Here is a 23,113-nt window from a genome sequence, read left to right as displayed (position 1 = left end):
CACAGTGAGATATACAGCACAGAGACAGAAACAGAACACAGTGAGATACACAGCACAGAGACAGAAACAGAACACAGTGAGATACACAGCACAGAGACAGAAACAGAGCACAGTGAGATACACAGCACAGAGACAGAAACAGAATACAGTGAGATACACAGCACAGAGACAGAAACAGAATACAGTGAGATACACAGCACAGAGACAGAAACAGAACACAGTGAGATACACAGCACAGAGACAGAATTCAGTGAGATACACAGCACAGAGACAGAAACAGAACACAGTGAGATACACAGCACAGAGACAGAATTCAGTGAGATACACAGCACAGAGACAGAAACAGAACACAGTGAGACACACAGCACAGAGACATAATACAGTGAGATACACAGCACAGAGACAGAATACAGTGAGATACACAGCACAGAACCAGAACACAGTGAGATACACAGCACAGAGACAGAACACAGTGAGATACACAGCACAGAGACAGAACACAGTGAGATACACAGCACAGAGACAGAACACAGTGAGATGCACAGCACAGAGACAGAACAGAACACAGTGAGATACACAGCACAGAACCAGAACACAGTGAGACACACAGCACAGAGACAGAACACAGTGAGACACACAGCACAGAGACAGAACACAGTGAGATACACAGCACAGAGACAGAACACAGTGAGATACACAGCACAGAACCAGAACACAGTGAGATACACAGCACAGAGACAGAACACAGTGAGATACACAGCACAGAGACAGAACACAGTGAGATACACAGCACAGAGACAGAACACAGTAAGATACACAGCACAGAGACAGAACACAGTGAGATACACAGCACAGAGACAGAACACAGTGAGATACACAGCACAGAGACAGAACACAGTGAGATACACAGCACAGAGACAGAACACAGTGAGATACACAGCACAGAGACAGAAACAGAACACAGTGAGATACACAGCACAGAGACAGAACACAGTGAGATACACAGCACAGAGACAGAGCACAGTGAGATACACAGCACAGAGACAGAACACAGTGAGATACACAGCACAGAGACAGAACACAGTGAGATACACAGCACAGAGACGGAAACAGAGCACAGTGAGATACACAGCACAGAGACAGAAACAGAATACAGTGAGATACACAGCACAGAGACAGAAACAGAATACAGTGAGATACACAGCACAGAGACAGAACACAGTGAGACACACAGCACAGAGACAGAACACAGTGAGATACACAGCACAGAGCAGAAACACAGTGAGATACACAGCACAGAGAACAGAACACAGTGAGATACACAGCACAGAGACAGAACCTAGTGAAGATACACAGCACAGAGACAGAACCAGACAGTGAGATACACAGCACAGAGACAGAACACAGTGAGATACACCAGCACAGAGACAGAAACAGCAGTGAGACTACACAGCACAGAGACAGAACACAGTGAGATACACAGCACAGAGACAGAACACAGTGAGATACACAGCACGAGACAGAAACGAGAACACAGTGAGATACACAGCCCCAGAGACAGAACACAGTGAGATACACAGCACAGCGACAGAACACAGTGAGATACACAGCACAGAGACATGAACACAGTGAGATACACCAGCACAGAGACAGAACACAGTGAGTACACAGCAACAGAGACAGAACACAGTGAGATAACAGCACAGAGACAGAAACACAGTGAGACACACAGCACAGAGACAGATCACAGTGAGATACACAGCACAGAGACAGAACACAGTGAGATACACAGCACAGAGACAGAACACAGTGAGATACACAAGCACAGAGACAGAACACAGTGAGATTACACAGCACAGAGGACAGAGCACAGTGAGATACACAGCACAGAGACAGAACACAGTGAGATACACAGCACAGAGACAGAAACAAAACACAGTGAGATACACAGCACAGAGACGGAAACAGAGCACAGTGAGATACACAGCACAGAGACAGAACACAGTGAGATACACAGCACAGAGACAGAACACAGTGAGACACACAGCACAGAGACAGAACACAGTGAGATACACAGCACAGAGACAGAACACAGTGAGATACACAGCACAGAGACAGACACAGTAAGATACACAGCACAGAGACAGAACACAGTGAGATACACAGCACAGAGACAGAACACAGTGAGACACACAGCACAGAGACAGAACACAGTGAGACACACAGCACAGAGACAGAACACAGTGAGATACACAGCACAGAGACAGAATACAGTGAGATACACAGCACAGAGACAGAAACAGAACACAGTGAGATACACAGCACAGAGACAGAACACAGTGAGATACACAGCACAGAGACAGAACACAGTGAGATACACAGCACAGAGACAGAGCACAGTTAGATACACAGCACAGAAACAGAACACAGTGAGATACACAGCACAGATACAGAAACAGAACACAGTGAGATACACAGCACAGAGACAGAAACAGAACACAGTGAGACACACAGCACAGAGACAGAACACAGTGAGATACACAGCACAGAGACAGAGCACAGTGAGATACACAGCACAGAGACAGAACACAGTGAGATACACAGCACAGAGACAGAACACAGTGAGATACACAGCACAGAGACGGAAACAGAGCACAGTGAGATACACAGCACAGAGACAGAAACAGAGAACGGTGAGATACACAGCACAGAGACAGAACACAGTGAGATACACAGCACAGAGACAGAACACAGTGAGATACACAGCACAGAGACAGAAACAGAACACAGTGAGATACACAGCACAGAGACAGAAACAGAGAACGGTGAGATACACAGCACAGAGACAGAACACAGTGAGATACACAGCACAGAACCAGAACACAGTGAGATACACAGCACAGAGACAGAACACAGTGAGATACACAGCACAGAGACAGAACACAGTGAGATACACAGCACAGAGACAGAACACAGTGAGATACACAGCACAGAGACAGAACACAGTGAGATACACAGCACAGAGACAGAAACAGAACACAGTGAGATACACAGCACAGAGACAGAAACAGAGAACGGTGAGATACACAGCACAGAGACACAAACAGAATACAGTGAGATACACAGCACAGAGACAGAAACAGAATACAGTGAGATACACAGCACAGAGACAGAAACAGAACACAGTGAGATACACAGCACAGAGACAGAAACAGAGAACGGTGAGATACACAGCACAGAGACAGAAACAGAGCACAGTGAGATACACAGCACAGAGACAGAACACAGTGAGATACACAGCACAGATACAGAACACAGTGAGATACACAGCACAGAGACAGAAACAGAACACACTGAGATACACAGCACAGAGACAGAAACAGAGAACGGTGAGATACACAGCACAGAGACAGAACACAGTGAGATACACAGCACAGAGACAGAAACAGAACACAGTGAGATACACAGCACAGAGACAGAAACAGAGAACGGTGAGATACACAGCACAGAGACAGAAACAGAGCACAGTGAGATACACAGCACAGAAACAGAACACAGTGAGATACACAGCACAGAAACAGAACACAGTGAGATACACAGCACAGAGACAGAACACAGTGAGATACACAGCACAGAAACAGAACACAGTGAGATACACAGCACAGAGACAGAAACAGAACACAGTGAGATACACAGAACAGAAACAGAGCACAGTGAGATACACAGCACAGAGACAGAATTCAGTGAGATACACAGCACAGAGACAGAAACAGAACACAGTGAGACACACAGCACAGAGACAGAATACAGTGAGATACACAGCACAGAGACAGAATACAGTGAGATACACAGCACAGAACCAGAACACAGTGAGATACACAGCACAGAGACAGAACACAGTGAGATACACAGCACAGAGACAGAACACAGTGAGATACACAGCACAGAGACAGAACACAGTGAGATGCACAGCACAGAGACAGAAACAGAACACAGTGAGATACACAGCACAGAACCAGAACACAGTGAGACACACAGCACAGAGACAGAACACAGTGAGACACACAGCACAGAGACAGAACACAGTGAGATACACAGCACAGAGACAGAACACAGTGAGATACACAGCACAGAACCAGAACACAGTGAGATACACAGCACAGAGACAGAACACAGTGAGATACACAGCACAGAGACAGAACACAGTGAGATACACAGCACAGAGACAGAACACAGTAAGATACACAGCACAGAGACAGAACACAGTGAGATACACAGCACAGAGATAGAACACAGTGAGATACACAGCACAGAGACAGAACACAGTGAGATACACAGCACAGAGACAGAACACAGTGAGATACACAGCACAGAGACAGAAACAGAACACAGTGAGATACACAGCACAGAGACAGAACACAGTGAGATACACAGCACAGAGACAGAGCACAGTGAGATACACAGCACAGAGACAGAACACAGTGAGATACACAGCACAGAGACAGAACACAGTGAGATACACAGCAGAGACGGAAACAGAGCACAGTGAGATACACAGCACAGAGACAGAAACAGAATACAGTGAGATACACAGCACAGAGACAGAAACAGAATACAGTGAGATACACAGCACAGAGACAGAACACAGTGAGACACACAGCACAGAGACAGAACACAGTGAGACACACAGCACAGAGACAGAACACAGTGAGATACACAGCACAGAGACAGAACACAGTAAGATACACAGCACAGAGACAGAACACAGTGAGATACACAGCACAGAGACAGAACACAGTGAGACACACAGCACAGAGACAGAACACAGTGAGACACACAGCACAGAGACAGAACACAGTGAGATACACAGCACAGAGACAGAACAACAGTGAGATACACAGCACAGAGACAGAAACAGTACACAGTGAGATACACAGCACAGAGACAGACAGAACACCAGCTGAAGATACACAGCACAGAGACAGAGCACAGGTGAGATACACAGCACAGAGACAGAACACAGTGAGATTACAAAGCACAGCAACAGAACAGAACACAGTGAGATACACCAGCACAGATGACAGAAACAGAACACGTGAGATACACAGCACAGAGGACGAAACAGAACACAGTGAGATACACAGCACAGAGACAGAACACAGTGAGATACACAGCACAGAGACAGAACACAGTGAGATACACAGCACAGACGACAGAAGAACACAGTGAGATACAAAGCCAGAGACGGAACACAAGTGAGATACACAGCACCGAGACAGAAACAGAACACAGTGAGATACACAGCACAGAGACAGAAACAGTGAGATACACAGCACAGAGACAGAACACAGTGAGATACACAGCACAGAGACAGAAACAGAACACAGTGAGATACACAGCACAGAGACAGAAACAGAGAACGGTGAGATACACAGCACAGAGACAGAACACAGTGAGATACACAGCACAGAACCAGAACACAGTGAGATACACAGCACAGAGACAGAACACAGTGAGATACACAGCACAGAGACAGAACACAGTGAGATACACAGCACAGAGACAGAACACAGTGAGATACACAGCACAGAGACAGAACACAGTGAGATACACAGCACAGAGACAGAAACAGAACACAGTGAGATACACAGCACAGAGACAGAAACAGAGAACGGTGAGATACACAGCACAGAGACACAAACAGAATACAGTGAGATACACAGCACAGAGACAGAAACAGAATACAGTGAGATACACAGCACAGAGACAGAAACAGAACACAGTGAGATACACAGCACAGAGACAGAAACAGAGAACGGTGAGATACACAGCACAGAGACAGAAACAGAGCACAGTGAGATACACAGCACAGAGACAGAAACACAGTGAGATACACAGCACAGAAACAGAACACAGTGAGATACACAGCACAGAGACAGAAACAGAACACACTGAGATACACAGCACAGAGACAGAAACAGAGAACGGTGAGATACACAGCACAGAGACAGAACACAGTGAGATACACAGCACAGAGACAGAAACAGAACACAGTGAGATACACAGCACAGAGACAGAAACAGAGAACGGTGAGATACACAGCACAGAGACAGAAACAGAGCACAGTGAGATACACAGCACAGAAACAGAACACAGTGAGATACACAGCACAGAAACAGAACCACAGTGAGATACACAGCACAGAGACAGAACACAGTGAGATACACAGCACAGAAACAGAACACAGTGAGATACACAGCACAGAGACAGAAACAGAACACAGTGAGATACACAGAACAGAAACAGAGCACAGTGAGATACACAGCACAGAGACAGAATTCAGTGAGATACACAGCACAGAGACAGAAACAGAACACAGTGAGACACACAGCACAGAGACAGAATACAGTGAGATACACAGCACAGAGACAGAATACAGTGAGATACACAGCACAGAACCAGAACACAGTGAGATACACAGCACAGAGACAGAACACAGTGAGATACACAGCACAGAGACAGACACAGTGAGATACACAGCACAGAGACAGAACACAGTGAGATGCACAGCACAGAGACAGAAACAGAACACAGTGAGATACACAGCACAGAACCAGAACACAGTGAGACACACAGCACAGAGACAGAACACAGTGAGACACACAGCACAGAGGACAGACACAGTGAGATACACAGCACAGAGACAGAACACAGTGAGATACACAGCACAGAACCAGAACACAGTGAGATACACAGCACAGAGACAGAACACAGTGAGATACACAGCACAGAGACAGAACACAGTGAGATACACAGCACAGAGACAGAACACAGTAAGATACACAGCACAGAGACAGAACACAGTGAGATACACAGCACAGAGATAGAACACAGTGAGATACACAGCACAGAGACAGAACACAGTGAGATACACAGCACAGAGACAGAACACAGTGAGATACACAGCACAGAGACAGAAACAGAACACAGTGAGATACACAGCACAGAGACAGAACACAGTGAGATACACAGCACAGAGACAGAGCACAGTGAGATACACAGCACAGAGACAGAACACAGTGAGATACACAGCACAGAGACAGAAACACAGTGAGATACACAGCACGAGACGGAACAGAGCACAGTGAGATACACAGCACAGAGACAGAAACAGAATACAGTGAGATACACAGCACAGAGACAGAAACAGAATACAGTGAGATACACAGCACAGAGACAGAACACAGTGAGACACACAGCACAGACAGAACCAGTGAGACACACAGCACAGAGACAGAACAGGTGAGACACACAGCACAGAGACAGAACACAGTGAGATACACAGCACAGAGACAGAACACAGTCAGATACACAGCACAGAGACAGAAACAGTGAGATACACAGCACAGAGACAGAAACAGTGAGACAACAGCACAGAGACAGAACACAGTGAGACACACAGCACAGAGACAGAACACAGTGAGATACACAGCACAGAGACAGAATACAGTGAGATACACAGCACAGAGACAAGAAACAGAACACAGTGAGATTACACAGCACAGAGGACAGAAACACAGTGAGATACACAGCACATGAGACAGAACACAGTGAGATACACAGCACAGAGACAGAGCACAGTGAGATACACAGCACAGAACAGAAACACAGTGAGATACACAGCACAGATACAGAAACAGAACACAGTGAGATACACAGCACGAACCAGAACAGTGGATACACACAGAAACAGAACACAGTGAGACACACAGACACAGAGACAGAACACAGTGAGATACACAGCACAGAGACAGAGCACAGTGAGATACACAGCACAGAGACAGAACTCAGTGAGATACACAGCACAGAGACAGAACACAGTGAGATACACAGCACAGAGACGGAAACAGAGCACAGTGAGATACACAGCACAGAGACAGAAACAGAGAACGGTGAGATACACAGCACAGAGACAGAACACAGTGAGATACACAGCACAGAGACAGAACACAGTGAGATACACAGCACAGAGACAGAAACAGAACACAGTGAGATACACAGCACAGAGACAGAAACAGAGAACGGTGAGATACACAGCACAGAGACACAAACAGAATACAGTGAGATACACAGCACAGAGACAGAAACAGAATACAGTGAGATACACAGCACAGAGACAGAAACAGAACACAGTGAGATACACAGCACAGAGACAGAAACAGAGAACGGTGAGATACACAGCACAGAGACAGAAACAGAGCACAGTGAGATACACAGCACAGAGACAGAACACAGTGAGATACACAGCACAGATACAGAACACAGTGAGATACACAGCACAGAGACAGAAACAGAACACACTGAGATACACAGCACAGAGACAGAAACAGAGAACGGTGAGATACACAGCACAAAGACAGAACACAGTGAGATACACAGCACAGAGACAGAAACAGAACACAGTGAGATACACAGCACAGAGACAGAAACAGAGAACGGTGAGATACACAGCACAGAGACAGAAACAGAGCACAGTGAGATACACAGCACAGAAACAGAACACAGTGAGATACACAGCACAGAAACAGAACACAGCACAGAGACAGAACACAGTGAGATACACAGCACAGAAACAGAACACAGTGAGATACACCGCACAGAGACAGAATACAGTGAGATACACAGCACAGAGACAGAACACAGTGAGATACACAGCACAGAGACAGAAACAGAACACAGTGAGATACACAGCACAGAGACAGAAACAGAGAACGGTGAGATACACAGCACAGAGACAGAACACAGTGAGACACACAGCACAGAGACAGAATACAGTGAGATACACAGCACAGAAACAGAACACAGTGAGATACACAGCACAGAGACAGAATACAGTGAGATACACAGCACAGAGACAGAACACAGTGAGATACACAGCACAGAGACAGAAACAGAGCACAGTGAGATACACAGCACAGAGACAGAAACAGAACACAGTGAGATACACAGCACAGAGACAGAAACAGAACACAGTGAGATACACAGCACAGAACCAGAACACAGTGAGACACACAGCACAGAGACAACACAGTGAGACACACAGCACAGAGACAGAACACAGTGAGATACACAGCACAGAGACAGAGCACAGTGAGATACACAGCACAGAGACAGAACACAGTGAGATACACAGCACAGAGACAGAACACAGTGAGATACACAGCACAGAGACGGAAACAGAGCACAGTGAGATACACAGCACAGAGACAGAAACAGAGAACGGTGAGATACACAGCACAGAGACAGAACACAGTGAGATACACAGCACAGAGACAGAACACAGTGAGATACACAGCACAGAGACAGAAACAGAACACAGTGAGATACACAGCCCAGAGACAGAAACAGAGAACGGTGAGATACACAGCACAGAGACACAAACAGAATACAGTGAGATACACAGCACAGAGACAGAAACAGAATACAGTGAGATACACAGCACAGAGACAGAAACAGAACACAGTGAGATACACAGCACAGAGACAGAAACAGAGAACGGTGAGATACACAGCACAGAGACAGAAACAGAGCACAGTGAGATACACAGCACAGAGACAGAACACAGTGAGATACACAGCACAGATACAGAACACAGTGAGATACACAGCACAGAGACAGAAACAGAACACACTGAGATACACAGCACAGAGACAGAAACAGAGAACGGTGAGATACACAGCACAGAGACAGAACACAGTGAGATACACAGCACAGAGACAGAAACAGAATACAGTGAGATACACAGCACAGAGACAGAAACAGAACACAGTGAGATACACAGCACAGAGACAGAAACAGAGAACGGTGAGATACACAGCACAGAGACAGAAACAGAGCACAGTGAGATACACAGCACAGAAACAGAACACAGTGAGATACACAGCACAGAAACAGAACACAGTGAGATACACAGCACAGAGACAGAAACAGAACACAGTGAGATACACAGCACAGAGACAGAACACAGTGAGATACACGGCACAGAAACAGAACACAGTGAGATACACCGCACAGAGACAGAATACAGTGAGATACACAGCACAGAGACAGAACACAGTGAGATACACAGCACAGAGACAGAAACAGAACACAGTGAGATACACAGCACAGAGACAGAAACAGAGAACGGTGAGATACACAGCACAGAGACAGAACACAGTGAGACACACAGCACAGAGACAGAATACAGTGAGATACACAGCACAGAAACAGAACACAGTGAGATACACAGCACAGAGACAGAATACAGTGAGATACACAGCACAGAGACAGAACACAGTGAGATACACAGCACAGAGACAGAAACAGAGCACAGTGAGATACACAGCACAGAGACAGAAACAGAACACAGTGAGATACACAGCACAGAGACAGAAACAGAACACAGTGAGATACACAGCACAGAGACAGAACACAGTGAGATATACAGCACAGAGACAGAAACAGAACACAGTGAGATACACAGCACAGAGACAGAAACAGAACACAGTGAGATACACAGCACAGAGACAGAAACAGAGCACAGTGAGATACACAGCACAGAGACAGAAACAGAATACAGTGAGATACACAGCACAGAGACAGAAACAGAATACAGTGAGATACACAGCACAGAGACAGAAACAGAACACAGTGAGATACACAGCACAGAGACAGAAACAGAACACAGTGAGATACACAGCACAGATACTGAAACAGAGCACAGTGAGATACACAGCACAGAGACAGAAACAGAATACAGTGAGATACACAGCACAGAGACAGAAACAGAATACAGTGAGATACACAGCACAGAGACAGAAACAGAACACAGTGAGATACACAGCACAGAGACAGAAACAGAGAACGGTGAGATACACAGCACAGAGACAGAAACAGAGCACAGTGAGATACACAGCACAGAGACAGAACACAGTGAGATACACAGCACAGATACAGAACACAGTGAGATACACAGCACAGATACAGAACACAGTGAGATACACAGCACAGAGACAGAAACAGAACACACTGAGATACACAGCACAGAGACAGAAACAGAACGGTGAGATTCACAGCACAGAGACAGAACACAGTGAGATACACAGCACAGAGACAGAAACAGAACACAGTGAGATACACAGCACAGAGACAGAAACAGAGAACGGTGAGATACACAGCACAGAGACAGAAACAGAGCACAGTGAGATACACAGCACAGAAACAGAACACAGTGAGATACACAGCACAGAGACAGAAACAGAATACAGTGAGATACACAGCACAGAGACAGAACACAGTGAGATACACAGCACAGAAACAGAACACAGTGAGATACACCGCACAGAGACAGAATACAGTGAGATACACAGCACAGAAACAGAACACAGTGAGATACACAGCACAGAGACAGAAACAGAGAACGGTGAGATACACAGCACAGAGACAGAAACAGAGAACGGTGAGATACACAGCACAGAGACAGAACACAGTGAGACACAATACAGTGAGATACACAGCACAGAAACAGAACACAGTGAGATACACAGCACAGAGACAGAATACAGTGAGATACACAGCACAGAGACAGAACACAGTGAGATACACAGCACAGAGACAGAACACAGTGAGACACACAGCACAGAGACAGAACACAGTGAGATACACAGCACAGAGACAGAATACAGTGAGATACACAGCACAGAGACAGAACACAGTGAGATACACAGCACAGAGACAGAACACAGTGAGATACACAGCACAGAGACAGAAACAGAGCACAGTGAGATACACAGTACAGAGACAGAACACAGTGAGATACACAGCACAGAGACAGAACACAGTGAGATACACAGCACAGAGACAGAATACATTGAGATACACAGCACAGAGACAGAAACAGAGCACAGTGAGATACACAGCACAGAGACAGAATACATTGAGATACACAGCACAGAGACAGAAACAGAGCACAGTGAGATACACAGCACAGAGACAGAACACAGTGAGATACACAGCACAGAGACAGAACACAGTGAGATACACAGCACAGAGACAGAACACAGTGAGACACACAGCACAGAGACAGAGACAGAACACAGTGAGATACACAGCACAGAGACAGAAACAGAGCACAGTGAGATACACAGCACAGAGACAGAACACAGTGAGATACACAGCACAGAGACAGAAACAGAACACAGTGAGATACACAGCACAGAGACAGAAACAGAGAACGGTGAGATACACAGCACAGAGACAGAACACAGTGAGACACACAGCACAGAGACAGAAACAGAGCACAGTGAGATACACAGCACAGAGACAGAAACAGAATACAGTGAGATACACATCACAGAGAAAGAAACAGAGCACAGTGAGATACACAGCACAGAGACAGAAACAGAGCACAGTGAGATACACAGCACAGAGACAGAATACAGTGAGATACACAGCACAGAGACAGAACACAGTGAGATACACAGCACAGAGACAGAATACAGTGAGATACACAGCACAGAGACAGAACACAGTGAGATACACAGCACAGAGACAGAACACAGTGAGATACACAGCACAGAGACAGAATACAGTGAGATGCACAGCACAGAGACAGAAACAGAATACAGTGAGATACACAGCACAGAGACAGAAACAGAGCACAGTAAGATACACAGCACAGAGAAAGAAACATAACACAGTGAGATACACAGCACAGAAACAGAATACAGTGAGACACAGCACAGAGACAGAAACAGAGCACAGTAAGATACACAGCACAGATACAGAAACAGAATACAGTGAGATACACAGCACAGATACAGAAACAGAGCACAGTGAGATACACAGCACAGAGACAGAAACAGAGCACAGTGAGATACACAGCACAGAGACAGAAACAGAACACAGTGAGATACACAGCACAGATACAGAAACAGAATACAGTGAGATACACAGCACAGAGACAGAAACAGAACACAGTGAGATACACAGCACAGAGACAGAAACAGAACACAGTGAGATACACAGCACAGAGACAGAAATAGAGCACAGTGAGATACACAGCACAGAGACAGAAACAGAACACAGTGAGATACACAGCACAGATACAGAAACAGAATACAGTGAGATACACAGCACAGATACAGAAACAGAACACAGTGAGATACACAGCACAGAGATAGAAACAGAGCACAGTGAGATACACAGCACAGAGATAGAAACAGAGCACAGTGAGATACACAGCACAGAGATAGAAACAGAACACAGTGAGATACACAGCACAGAGACAGAAACAGAACACAGTGAGATACACAGCACAGAGATAGAAACAGAGCACAGTGAGATACACAGCACAGAGACAGAAACAGAGCACAGTGAGATACACAGCACAGAGACAGAAACAGAGCACAGTGAGATACACAGCACAGATACAGAAACAGAACACAGTGAGATACACAGCACAGAGACAGAAACAGAACACAGTGAGATACACAGAACAGAAACAGAGCACAGTGAGATACACAGCCCAGAGACAGAAACAGAATACAGTGAGATACACAGCACAGAGACAGAAACAGAACACAGTGAGATAAACAGCACAGATACAGAAACAGAATACAGTGAGATACACAGCACAGATACAGAAACAGAGGACAGTGAGATACACAGCACAGAGACAGAAACAGAACACAGTGAGATACACAGCACAGAGATAGAAACAGAGCACAGTGAGATACACAGCACAGAGATAGAAACAGAGCACAGTGAGATACACAGCACAGAGATAGAAACAGAGCACAGTGAGATACACAGCACAGAGACAGAAACAAAGCACAGTGAGATACACAGCACAGAGACAGAAACAGAGGACAGTGAGATACACAGCACAGAGACAGAAACAGAGCACAGTGAGATACACAGCACAGATACAGAAACAGAACACAGTGAGATACACAGCACAGATACAGAGCACAGTGAGATACACAGCACAGAGACAGAACACAGTGAGATACACAGCACAGAGACAGAACACAGTGAGATACACAGCACACAGACAGAAACAGAACACAGTGAGATACACAGCACAGAGACAGATACAGAGCACAGTGAGATACACAGCACAGATACAGAAACAGAACACAGTGAGATACACAGCACAGATACAGAGCACAGTGAGATACACAGCACAGAGACAGAACACAGTGAGATACACAGCACAGAGACAGAACACAGTGAGATACACAGCACACAGACAGAAACAGAACACAGTGAGATACACAGCACAGAAACAGAACACAGTGAGATACACAGCACAGATACAGAAACAGAACACAGTGAGATACACAGCACAGATACAGAAACAGAACACAGTGAGATACACAGCACAGATACAGAACACAAAGATACACAGCAGAATAGGTACACAGTATAGTGATGAACACTAAAGCAAAGGGACATAAGAGATCATTATGGGTTGTGAGTTAATAGCTGGGCACTGATTGTTTTACCTGGCACTGAACGCCAATTCTCCTCCTGAGTGATGATCAAAAGTCGGAAATCTGGTTTCACAAAAGATGCCCTTTTCTCATCTAGAAAAAGAAAGTGTTCTACGGTTACATGTAGAGAAGAAGAGACAGAGGGGGCACAGCAGGCAAGAGAAGAGATGGCACAGCAGGTAAAGAGACAGAGGGGGCACAGCAGGTAAAGAGACAGAGGGGGCACAGCAGGTAAAGAGAAGAGAGGGTACAGCAGGTAAAGAGAAGAGAGGGTACAGCAGGTAAAGAGAAGAGAGGGTACAGCAGGTAAAGAGAAGAGAGGGCACAGCAGGCAATAGAAGAGAGGGTACAGCAGGTAAAGAGAAGAGAGGGTACAGCAGGTAAAGAGAAGAGAGGATACAGCAGTAAAGAGAAGAGAGGGTACAGCAGGTAAAGAACAGAGAGGGCACAGTAGGTAAAGAGAAGAGAGGGTACAGCAGGTAAAGAGAAGAGAGGGCACAGCAGGTAAAGAGAAGAGAGGGTACAGCAGTAAAGAGAAGAGAGGGTACAGCAGGTTAAAAAGAAGAGAGGTACAGCAGGTAAAGAGAAGAGAGGACACAGTAGGTAAAGAGAAGAGAGGGTACAGCAGGTAAAGAGAAGAGAGGGTACAGCAGGTAAAGAGAAGAGAGGGAACAGCAGGTAAAGAGAAGAGAGGGCACAGCAGGTAAAGAGAAGAGAGGGTACAGCAGGTAAAGAGACAGAGAGGATACAGCAGGTTAAAGAGACAGAGATGATACAGCAGGTAAATACACAGAGAGGTACAGCAGGTAAATACACAGAGAGGGTACAGCAGGTAAATACACAGAGAGGGTACTGCAGGTAAAGAGAAGAGAGGATACAGCAGGTAAAGAAGAGAGGATACAGCAGGTAAAGAGAAGAGAGGGCACAGCAGGTAAAGAGAAGAAGAGGGTACAGCAGGTAAAGAGAAGAGAGGAACAGCAGGTAAAGAGACAGAGGATACAGCAGGGTAAGAGAAGAGAGGGCACAGCAGGTAAAGAGAAGAGAGGGTACAGCAGGTAAAGAGATGTGAGGGTACAGCAGGTAAAGAGAAGAGAGGGTACAGCAGGTAAGAGAAGAGAGGGTACAGCAGGTAAAGAGAAGAGAGGGAACAGCAGGTAAGAGAAGAGAGGGTAACAGCAGGTAAAGAGAAGAGAGGATACAGCAGGTAAAGAGAAGAGAGGGTACAGCAGGTAAAGAGAAGAGAGGATACAGCAGGTAAAGAGAAGAAGGGGGCACAGCAGGTAAAGAGAAGAGAGGGTACAGCAGGTAAAGAGAAGAGAGGGTACAGCAGGTAAAGAGAAGAGAGGGTACAGCAGGCAAGAGAAGAGAGGGTACAGCAGGTAAAGAGAAGAGAGGGTACAGCAGGTAAAGAGAAGAGAGGGAACAGGCAGGTAAAGAGAAGAGAGGGTACAGCAGGTAAAGAGAAGAGAGGGTACAGCAGGTAAAGAAAAGAGAGGGTACAGCAGGTAAAGAGAAGAGAGGGTACAGCAGGTAAAGAGAAGAGAGGGTACAGCAGGTAAAGAGAAGAGAGGGTACAGCAGGTAATGAGAAGAGAGGGCACAGGAGGTAAAGAGAAGAGAGGGTACAGCAGGTAAAGAGAAGAGAGGGTACAGCAGGTAAAGAGAAGAGAGGATACAGCAGGTAAAGAGAAGAGAGGGTACAGCAGGTAAAGAGAAGAGAGGGAACAGCAGGTAAAGAGAAGAGAGGGTACAGCAGGTAAAGAGAAGAGAGGGTACAGCAGGTAAAGAGAAGAGAGGGCACAGCAGGTAGAGAGAAGAGAGGGCACAGCAGGTAAAGAGACAGAGAGGATACAGCAGGTAAAGAGACAGAGAGGATACAGCAGGTAAAGAGACAGAGAGGATACAGCAGGTAAATACACAGAGAGGGTACAGCAGGTAAATACACAGAGAGGGTACAGCAGGTAAATACACAGAGAGGGTACAGCAGGTAAAGAGAAGAGAGGATACAACAGGTAAAGAGAAGAGAGGATACAGCAGGTAAAGAGAAGAGAGGGCACAGCAGGTAAAGAGAAGAGAGGGTACAGCAGGTAAAGAGAAGAAAGAATACAGCAGGTAAAGATACAGAGAGGATACAGCAGTTAAAGAGAAGAGAGAATACAGCAGGTAAAGAGAAGAGAGGGTACAGCAGGTAAAGAGAAGAGAGGGTACAGCAGGTAAAGAGAAGAGAGGGAACAGCAGGTAAAGAGAAGAGAGGGTACAGCAGGTAAAGAGAAGAGAGGATACAGCAGGTAAAGAGAAGAGAGGGTACAGCAGGTAAAGAGACAGAGAGGGTACAGCAGGTAAAGAGAAGAAAGAATACAGCAGGTAAAGATACAGAGAGGGTACAGCAGGTAAGAGAAGAGAGGGTACAGCAGGTAAAGAGAAGAGAGGGTACAGCAGGTAAAGAGAAGAGAGGGTACAGCAGGTAAAGATACAGAGAGGGTACAGCAGGTAAAGAGAAGAGAGGGTACAGCAGGTAAAGAGAAGAGAGGGTACAGCAGGTAAAGAGAAGAGAGGGTACAGCAGGTAAAGAGACAGAGAGGATACAGCAGGTAAAGAGACAGAGAGGATACAGCAGGTAAAGAGAAGAGAGGGTACAGCAGGTAAAGAGAAGAGAGGGAACAGCAGGTAAAGAGAAGAGAGGGTAAAGCAGGTAAAGAGAAGAGAGGGTACAGCAGGTAAAGAGAAGAGAGGGTACAGCAGGTAAAGAGAAGAGAGGGTACAGCAGGTAAAGAGACAGAGAGGATACAGCAGGTAAAGAGAAGAGAGGGTACAGCAGGTAAAGAGAAGAGAGGGAACAGCAGGTAAAGAGAAGAGAGGGTACAGCAGGTAAAGAGAAGAGAGGGTACAGCAGGTAATGAGAAGAGAGGGCACAGGAGGTAAAGAGAAGAGAGGGTACAGCAGGTAAAGAGAAGAGAGGGTACAGCAGGTAAAGAGAAGAGAGGGTACAGCAGGTAAAGAGAAGAGAGGTACAGCAGGTAATGAGAAGAGAGGGTACAGCAGGCAAAGAGAAGAGAGGGTACAGCAGGTAAAGAGAAGAGAGGATACAGCAGGTAAAGAGACAGAGAGGGTACAGCAGGTAAAGAGAAGAGAGGGTACAGCAGGTAATGAGAAGAGAGGGTACAGCAGGTAAAGAGAAGAGAGGGTACAGCAGGTAAAGAGAAGAGAGGGTACAGCAGGTAAAGAGAAGAAAGAATACAGCAGGTAAAGATACAGAGAGGATACAGCAGTTAAAGAGAAGAGAGAATACAGCAGGTAAAGAGAAGAGAGGGTACAGCAGGTAAAGAGAAGAGAGGGTACAGCAGGTAAAGAGAAGAGAGGGAACAGCAGGTAAAGAGAAGAGAGGGTACAGCAGGTAAAGAGAAGAGAGGATACAGCAGGTAAAGAGAAGAGAGGGTACAGCAGGTAAAGAGACAGAGAGGGTACAGCAGGTAAAGAGAAGAAAGAATACAGCAGGTAAAGATACAGAGAGGGTACAGCAGGTAGAGAGAAGAGAGGGTACAGCAGGTAAAGAGAAGAGAGGGTACAGCAGGTAAAGAGAAGAGAGGGTACAGCAGGTAAAGATACAGAGAGGGTACAGCAGGTAAAGAGAAGAGAGGGTACAGCAGGTAAAGAGAAGAGAGGGTACAGCAGGTAAAGAGAAGAGAGGGTACAGCAGGTAAAGAGACAGAGAGGATACAGCAGGTAAAGAGACAGAGAGGATACAGCAGGTAAAGAGAAGAGAGGGTACAGCAGGTAAAGAGAAGAGAGGGAACAGCAGGTAAAGAGAAGAGAGGGTAAAGCAGGTAAAGAGAAGAGAGGGTAAAGCAGGTAAAGAGAAGAGAGGGTACAGCAGGTAAAGAGAAGAGAGGGTACAGCAGGTAAAGAGACAGAGAGGATACAGCAGGTAAAGAGAAGAGAGGGTACAGCAGGTAAAGAGAAGAGAGGGAACAGCAGGTAAAGAGAAGAGAGGGAACAGCAGGTAAAGAGAAGAGAGGATACAGCAGGTAAAGAGAAGAGAGGATACAGCAGGTAAAGAGAAGAGAGGGTACAGCAGGTAAAGAGAAGAGAGGGCACAGCAGGTAAAGAGAAGAGAGGGTACAGCAGGTAAAGAGAGGAGAGGGTACAGCAGGTAAAGAGAAGAGAGGGTACAGCAGGTAAAGAGAAGAGAGGGTACAGCAGGTAAAGAGAAGAGAGGGTACAGCAGGTAGAGAGAAGAGAGGTACAGCAGGTAAAGAGAAGAGAGGGTACAGCAGGTAAAGAGAAGAGAGGGTACAGCAGGTAAAAAGAAGAGAGGGTACAGCAGGTAAAGAGAAGAGAGGACACAGTAGGTAAAGAGAAGAGAGGGTACAGCAGGTAAAGAGAAGAGAGGGTACAGCAGGTAAAGAGAAGAGAGGGAACAGCAGGTAAAGAGAAGAGAGGGCACAGCAGGTAGAGAGAAGAGAGGGCACAGCAGGTAAAGAGACAGAGAGGATACAGCAGGTAAAGAGACAGAGAGGATACAGCAGGTAAAGAGACAGAGAGGATACAGCAGGTAAATACACAGAGAGGGTACAGCAGGTAAATACACAGAGAGGGTACAGCAGGTAAATACACAGAGAGGGTACAGCAGGTAAAGAGAAGAGAGGATACAGCAGGTAAAGAGAAGAGAGGATACAGCAGGTAAAGAGAAGAGAGGGCACAGCAGGTAAAGAGAAGAGAGGGTACAGCAGGTAAAGAGAAGAGAGGGAACAGCAGGTAAAGAGAAGAGAGGATACAGCAGGTAAAGAGAAGAGAGGGCACAGCAGGTAAAGAGAAGAGAGGGTACAGCAGGTAAAGAGAAGAGAGGGTACAGCAGGTAAAGAAAAGAGAGGGTACAGCAGGTAAAGAGAAGAGAGGGTACAGCAGGTAAAGAGAAGAGAGGGAACAGCAGGTAAAGAGAAGAGAGGGTACAGCAGGTAAAGAGAAGAGAGGATACAGCAGGTAAAGAGAAGAGAGGGTACAGCAGGTAAAGAGAAGAGAGGATACAGCAGGTAAAGAGAAGAGATGGCACAGCAGGTAAAGAGAAGAGAGGGTACAGCAGGTAAAGAGACAGAGGGGGCACAGCAGGTAAAGAGAAGAGAGGGTACAGCAGGTAAAGAGAAGAGAGGGTACAGCAGGTAAAGAAAAGAGAGGGCACAGCAGGTAAAGAGAAGAGAGGATACAGCAGGTAAAGAGCAGAGAGGGTACAGCAGGTAAAGAGAAGAGAGGGTACAGCAGGTAAAGAGAAGAGAGGGAACAGCAGGTAAAGAGAAGAGAGGATACAGCAGGTAAAGAGAAGAGAGGGCACAGCAGGTAAAGAGAAGAGAGGGTACAGCAGGTAAAGAGAAGAGAGGGCACAGCAGGTAAAGAGAAGAGAGGGTACAGCAGGTAAAGAGAAGAGAGGGTACAGCAGGTAAAGAGAAGAGAGGGTACAGCAGGCAAGAGAAGAGAGGGTACAGCAGGTAAAGAGAAGAGAGGGTACAGCAGGTAAAGAGAAGAGAGGGAACAGCAGGTAAAGAGAAGAGAGGGTACAGCAGGTAAAGAGAAGAGAGGGTACAGCAGGTAAAGAGAAGAGAGGGTACAGCAGGTAAAGAAAAGAGAGGGTACAGCAGGTAAAGAAAAGAGAGGGTACAGCAGGTAAAGAGAAGAGAGGGTACAGCAGGTAAAGAGAAGAGAGGGTACAGCAGGTAAAGAGAAGAGAGGGTACAGCAGGTAATGAGAAGAGAGGGCACAGGAGGTAAAGAGAAGAGAGGGTACAGCAGGTAAAGAGAAGAGAGGGTACAGCAGGTAAAGAGAAGAGAGGGTACAGCAGGTAAAGAGAAGAAAGGGTACAGCAGGTAATGAGAAGAGAGGGTACAGCAGGTAAAGAGAAGAGAGGGTACAGCAGGTAAAGAGAAGAGAGGGTACAGCAGGTAAAGAGACAGAGAGGATACAGCAGGTAAAGAGAAGAGAGGGTACAGCAGGTAAAGAGAAGAGAGGGAACAGCAGGTAAAGAGAAGAGAGGGAACAGCAGGTAAAGAGAAGAGAGGATACAGCAGGTAAAGAGAAGAGAGGGTACAGCAGGTAAAGAGAAGAGAGGGCACAGCAGGTAAAGAGAAGAGAGGGTACAGCAGGTAAAGAGAGGAGAGGGTACAGCAGGTAAAGAGAAGAGAGGGTACAGCAGGTAAAGAGAAGAGAGGGTACAGCAGGTAAAGAGAAGAGAGGGTACAGCAGGTAAAGAGAAGAGAGGATACAGCAGGTAAAGAGAAGAGAGGGTACAGCAGGTAAAGAGAAGAGAGGGTACAGCAGGTAAAGAGAAGAGAGGATACAGCAGGTAAAGAGAAGAGAGGGTACAGCAGGTAAAGAGAAGAGAGGGTACAGCAGGTAAAGAGAAGAGAGGGTACAGCAGGTAAAGAGAAGAGAGGGTACAGCAGGTAAAGAGAAGAGAGGGTACAGCAGGTAAAGAGAAGAGAGGGTACAGCAGGTAGAGAGAAGAGAGGTACAGCAGGTAAAGGGAAGAGAGGGTACAGCAGGTAAAGAGAAGAGAGGGCACAGCAGGTAAAGAGAAGAGAGGGTACAGCAGGTAAAGAGAAGAGAGGGTACAGCAGGTAGAGAGAAGAGAGGTACAGCAGGTAAAGAGAAGAGAGGGTACAGCAGGTAAAGAGAAGAGAGGGTACAGCAGGTAGAGAGAAGAGAGGTACAGCAGGTAAAGGGAAGAGAGGGTACAGCAGGTAAAGAGAAGAGAGGGCACAGCAGGTAAAGAGAAGAGAGGTACAGCAGGTAGAGAGAAGAGAGGTACAGCATACATTACACACAGATCATGTGAGCAGGTGACAAGAGGAACATACGGTACACACAGATGATGTGAGCAGGTGACAAGAGGAACATACGGTACACACAGATCATGTGAGCAGGTGACAAGAGGAACATACGGTACACACAGATCACGTGAGCAGGTGACAAGAGGAACATACATTACACACAGATCATGTGAGCAGGTGACAAGAGGAACATACAGTACACACAGATCATGTGAGCAGGTGACAAGAGAAACATACAGTAAACACAGATTATGTGAGCAGGTGACAAGAGGAACATACATTACACACAGATCATGTGAGCAGGTGACAAGAGTTACATACGGTACACACAGATCATGTGAGCAGGTGACAAGAGGAACATACATTACACACAGATCATGCGAGCAGGTGACAAGAGGAACATACGGTACACACAGATCATGTGAGCAGGTGACAAGAGGAACATACATTACACACAGATCATGTGAGCAGGTGACAAGAGGAACATACGGTACACACAGATCATGTGAGCAGGTGACAAGAGGAACATACATTACACACACATCATGTGAGCAGATGACAAGAGGAACATACATTACACACAGATCATGTGAGCAGGTGACAAGAGGAACATACGGTACACACAGATCATGTGAGCAGGTGACAAGAGGAACATACGGTACACACAGATCATGTGAGCAGGTGATAAGAGGAACATACAGTACACACAGATCATGTGAGCAGGTGACAAGAGGAACATACAGTACACACAGATCATGTGAGCAGGTGACAAGAGAAACATACATTACACACAGATGATGTGAGCAGGTGACAAGAGGAACATACATTACACACAGATCATGTGAGCAGGTGACAAGAGGAACATACAGATCATGTGAGCAGGTGACAAGAGGAACATACATTACACACAGATTATGTGAGCAGGTGACAAGAGGAACATACGGTACACACAGATCATGTGAGCAGGTGACAAGAGGAACATACAGTACACACAGATCATGTGAGCAGGTGACAAGAGGAACATACAGTAAACACAGATTATGTGAGCAGGTGACTAGAGGAACATATGGTACACACAGATCATGTGAGCAGGTGACAAGAGGAACATACAGTACACACAGATCACGTGAGCAGGTGACAAGAGGAACATACAGTAAACACAGATTATGTGAGCAGGTGACAAGAGGAACATACGGTACACACAGATCATGTGAGCAGGTGACAAGAGGAACATACAGTACACACAGATCATGTGAGCAGGTGACAAGAGGAACATACAGTACACACAGATCACGTGAGCAGGTGACAAGAGGAACACACAGTAAACACAGATTATGTGAGCAGGTGACAAGAGGAACATACAGTACACACAGATCATGTGAGCAGGTGACAAGAGGAACATACATTACACACAGATCATGTGAGCAGGTGACAAGAGGAACATACAGTACACACAGATCATGTGAGCAGGTGACAAGAGGAACATACAGTACACACAGATCATGTGAGCAGGTGACAAGAGGAACATACAGTACACACAGATCACGTGAGCAGGTGACAAGAGGAACACACATTACACACAGATCATGTGAGCAGGTGACAAGAGGAACATACAGTACACACAGATCATGTGAGCAGGTGACAAGAGGAACATACATTACACACAGATCATGTGAGCAGGTGACAAGAGGAACATACATTACACACAGATCATGTGAGCAGGTGACAAGAGGAACATACAGTACACACAGATCATGTG

General features: G+C 46.1%; 1 protein-coding gene across 1 annotated transcript in view; it reads right to left on the bottom strand.

Annotated features, from left to right (window-relative positions):
- The window catches only part of DNHD1 (dynein heavy chain domain 1), a 1,127,964-nt gene that overhangs the window by 103,812 nt on the left and 1,001,039 nt on the right, over positions 1-23,113 (bottom strand). The window contains exon 35 of the mRNA XM_053705693.1: positions 14,550-14,630. Within this exon, the coding sequence (XP_053561668.1) occupies positions 14,550-14,630 (81 nt within the window). The remainder of the gene's footprint in view (positions 1-14,549; positions 14,631-23,113) is intronic.

Source organism: Bombina bombina, chromosome 3, assembly GCF_027579735.1.
Source record: "Bombina bombina isolate aBomBom1 chromosome 3, aBomBom1.pri, whole genome shotgun sequence".
NCBI lineage: Eukaryota > Metazoa > Chordata > Amphibia > Anura > Bombinatoridae > Bombina > Bombina bombina.
This window is presented reverse-complemented; position numbering and strand designations above follow the sequence as displayed.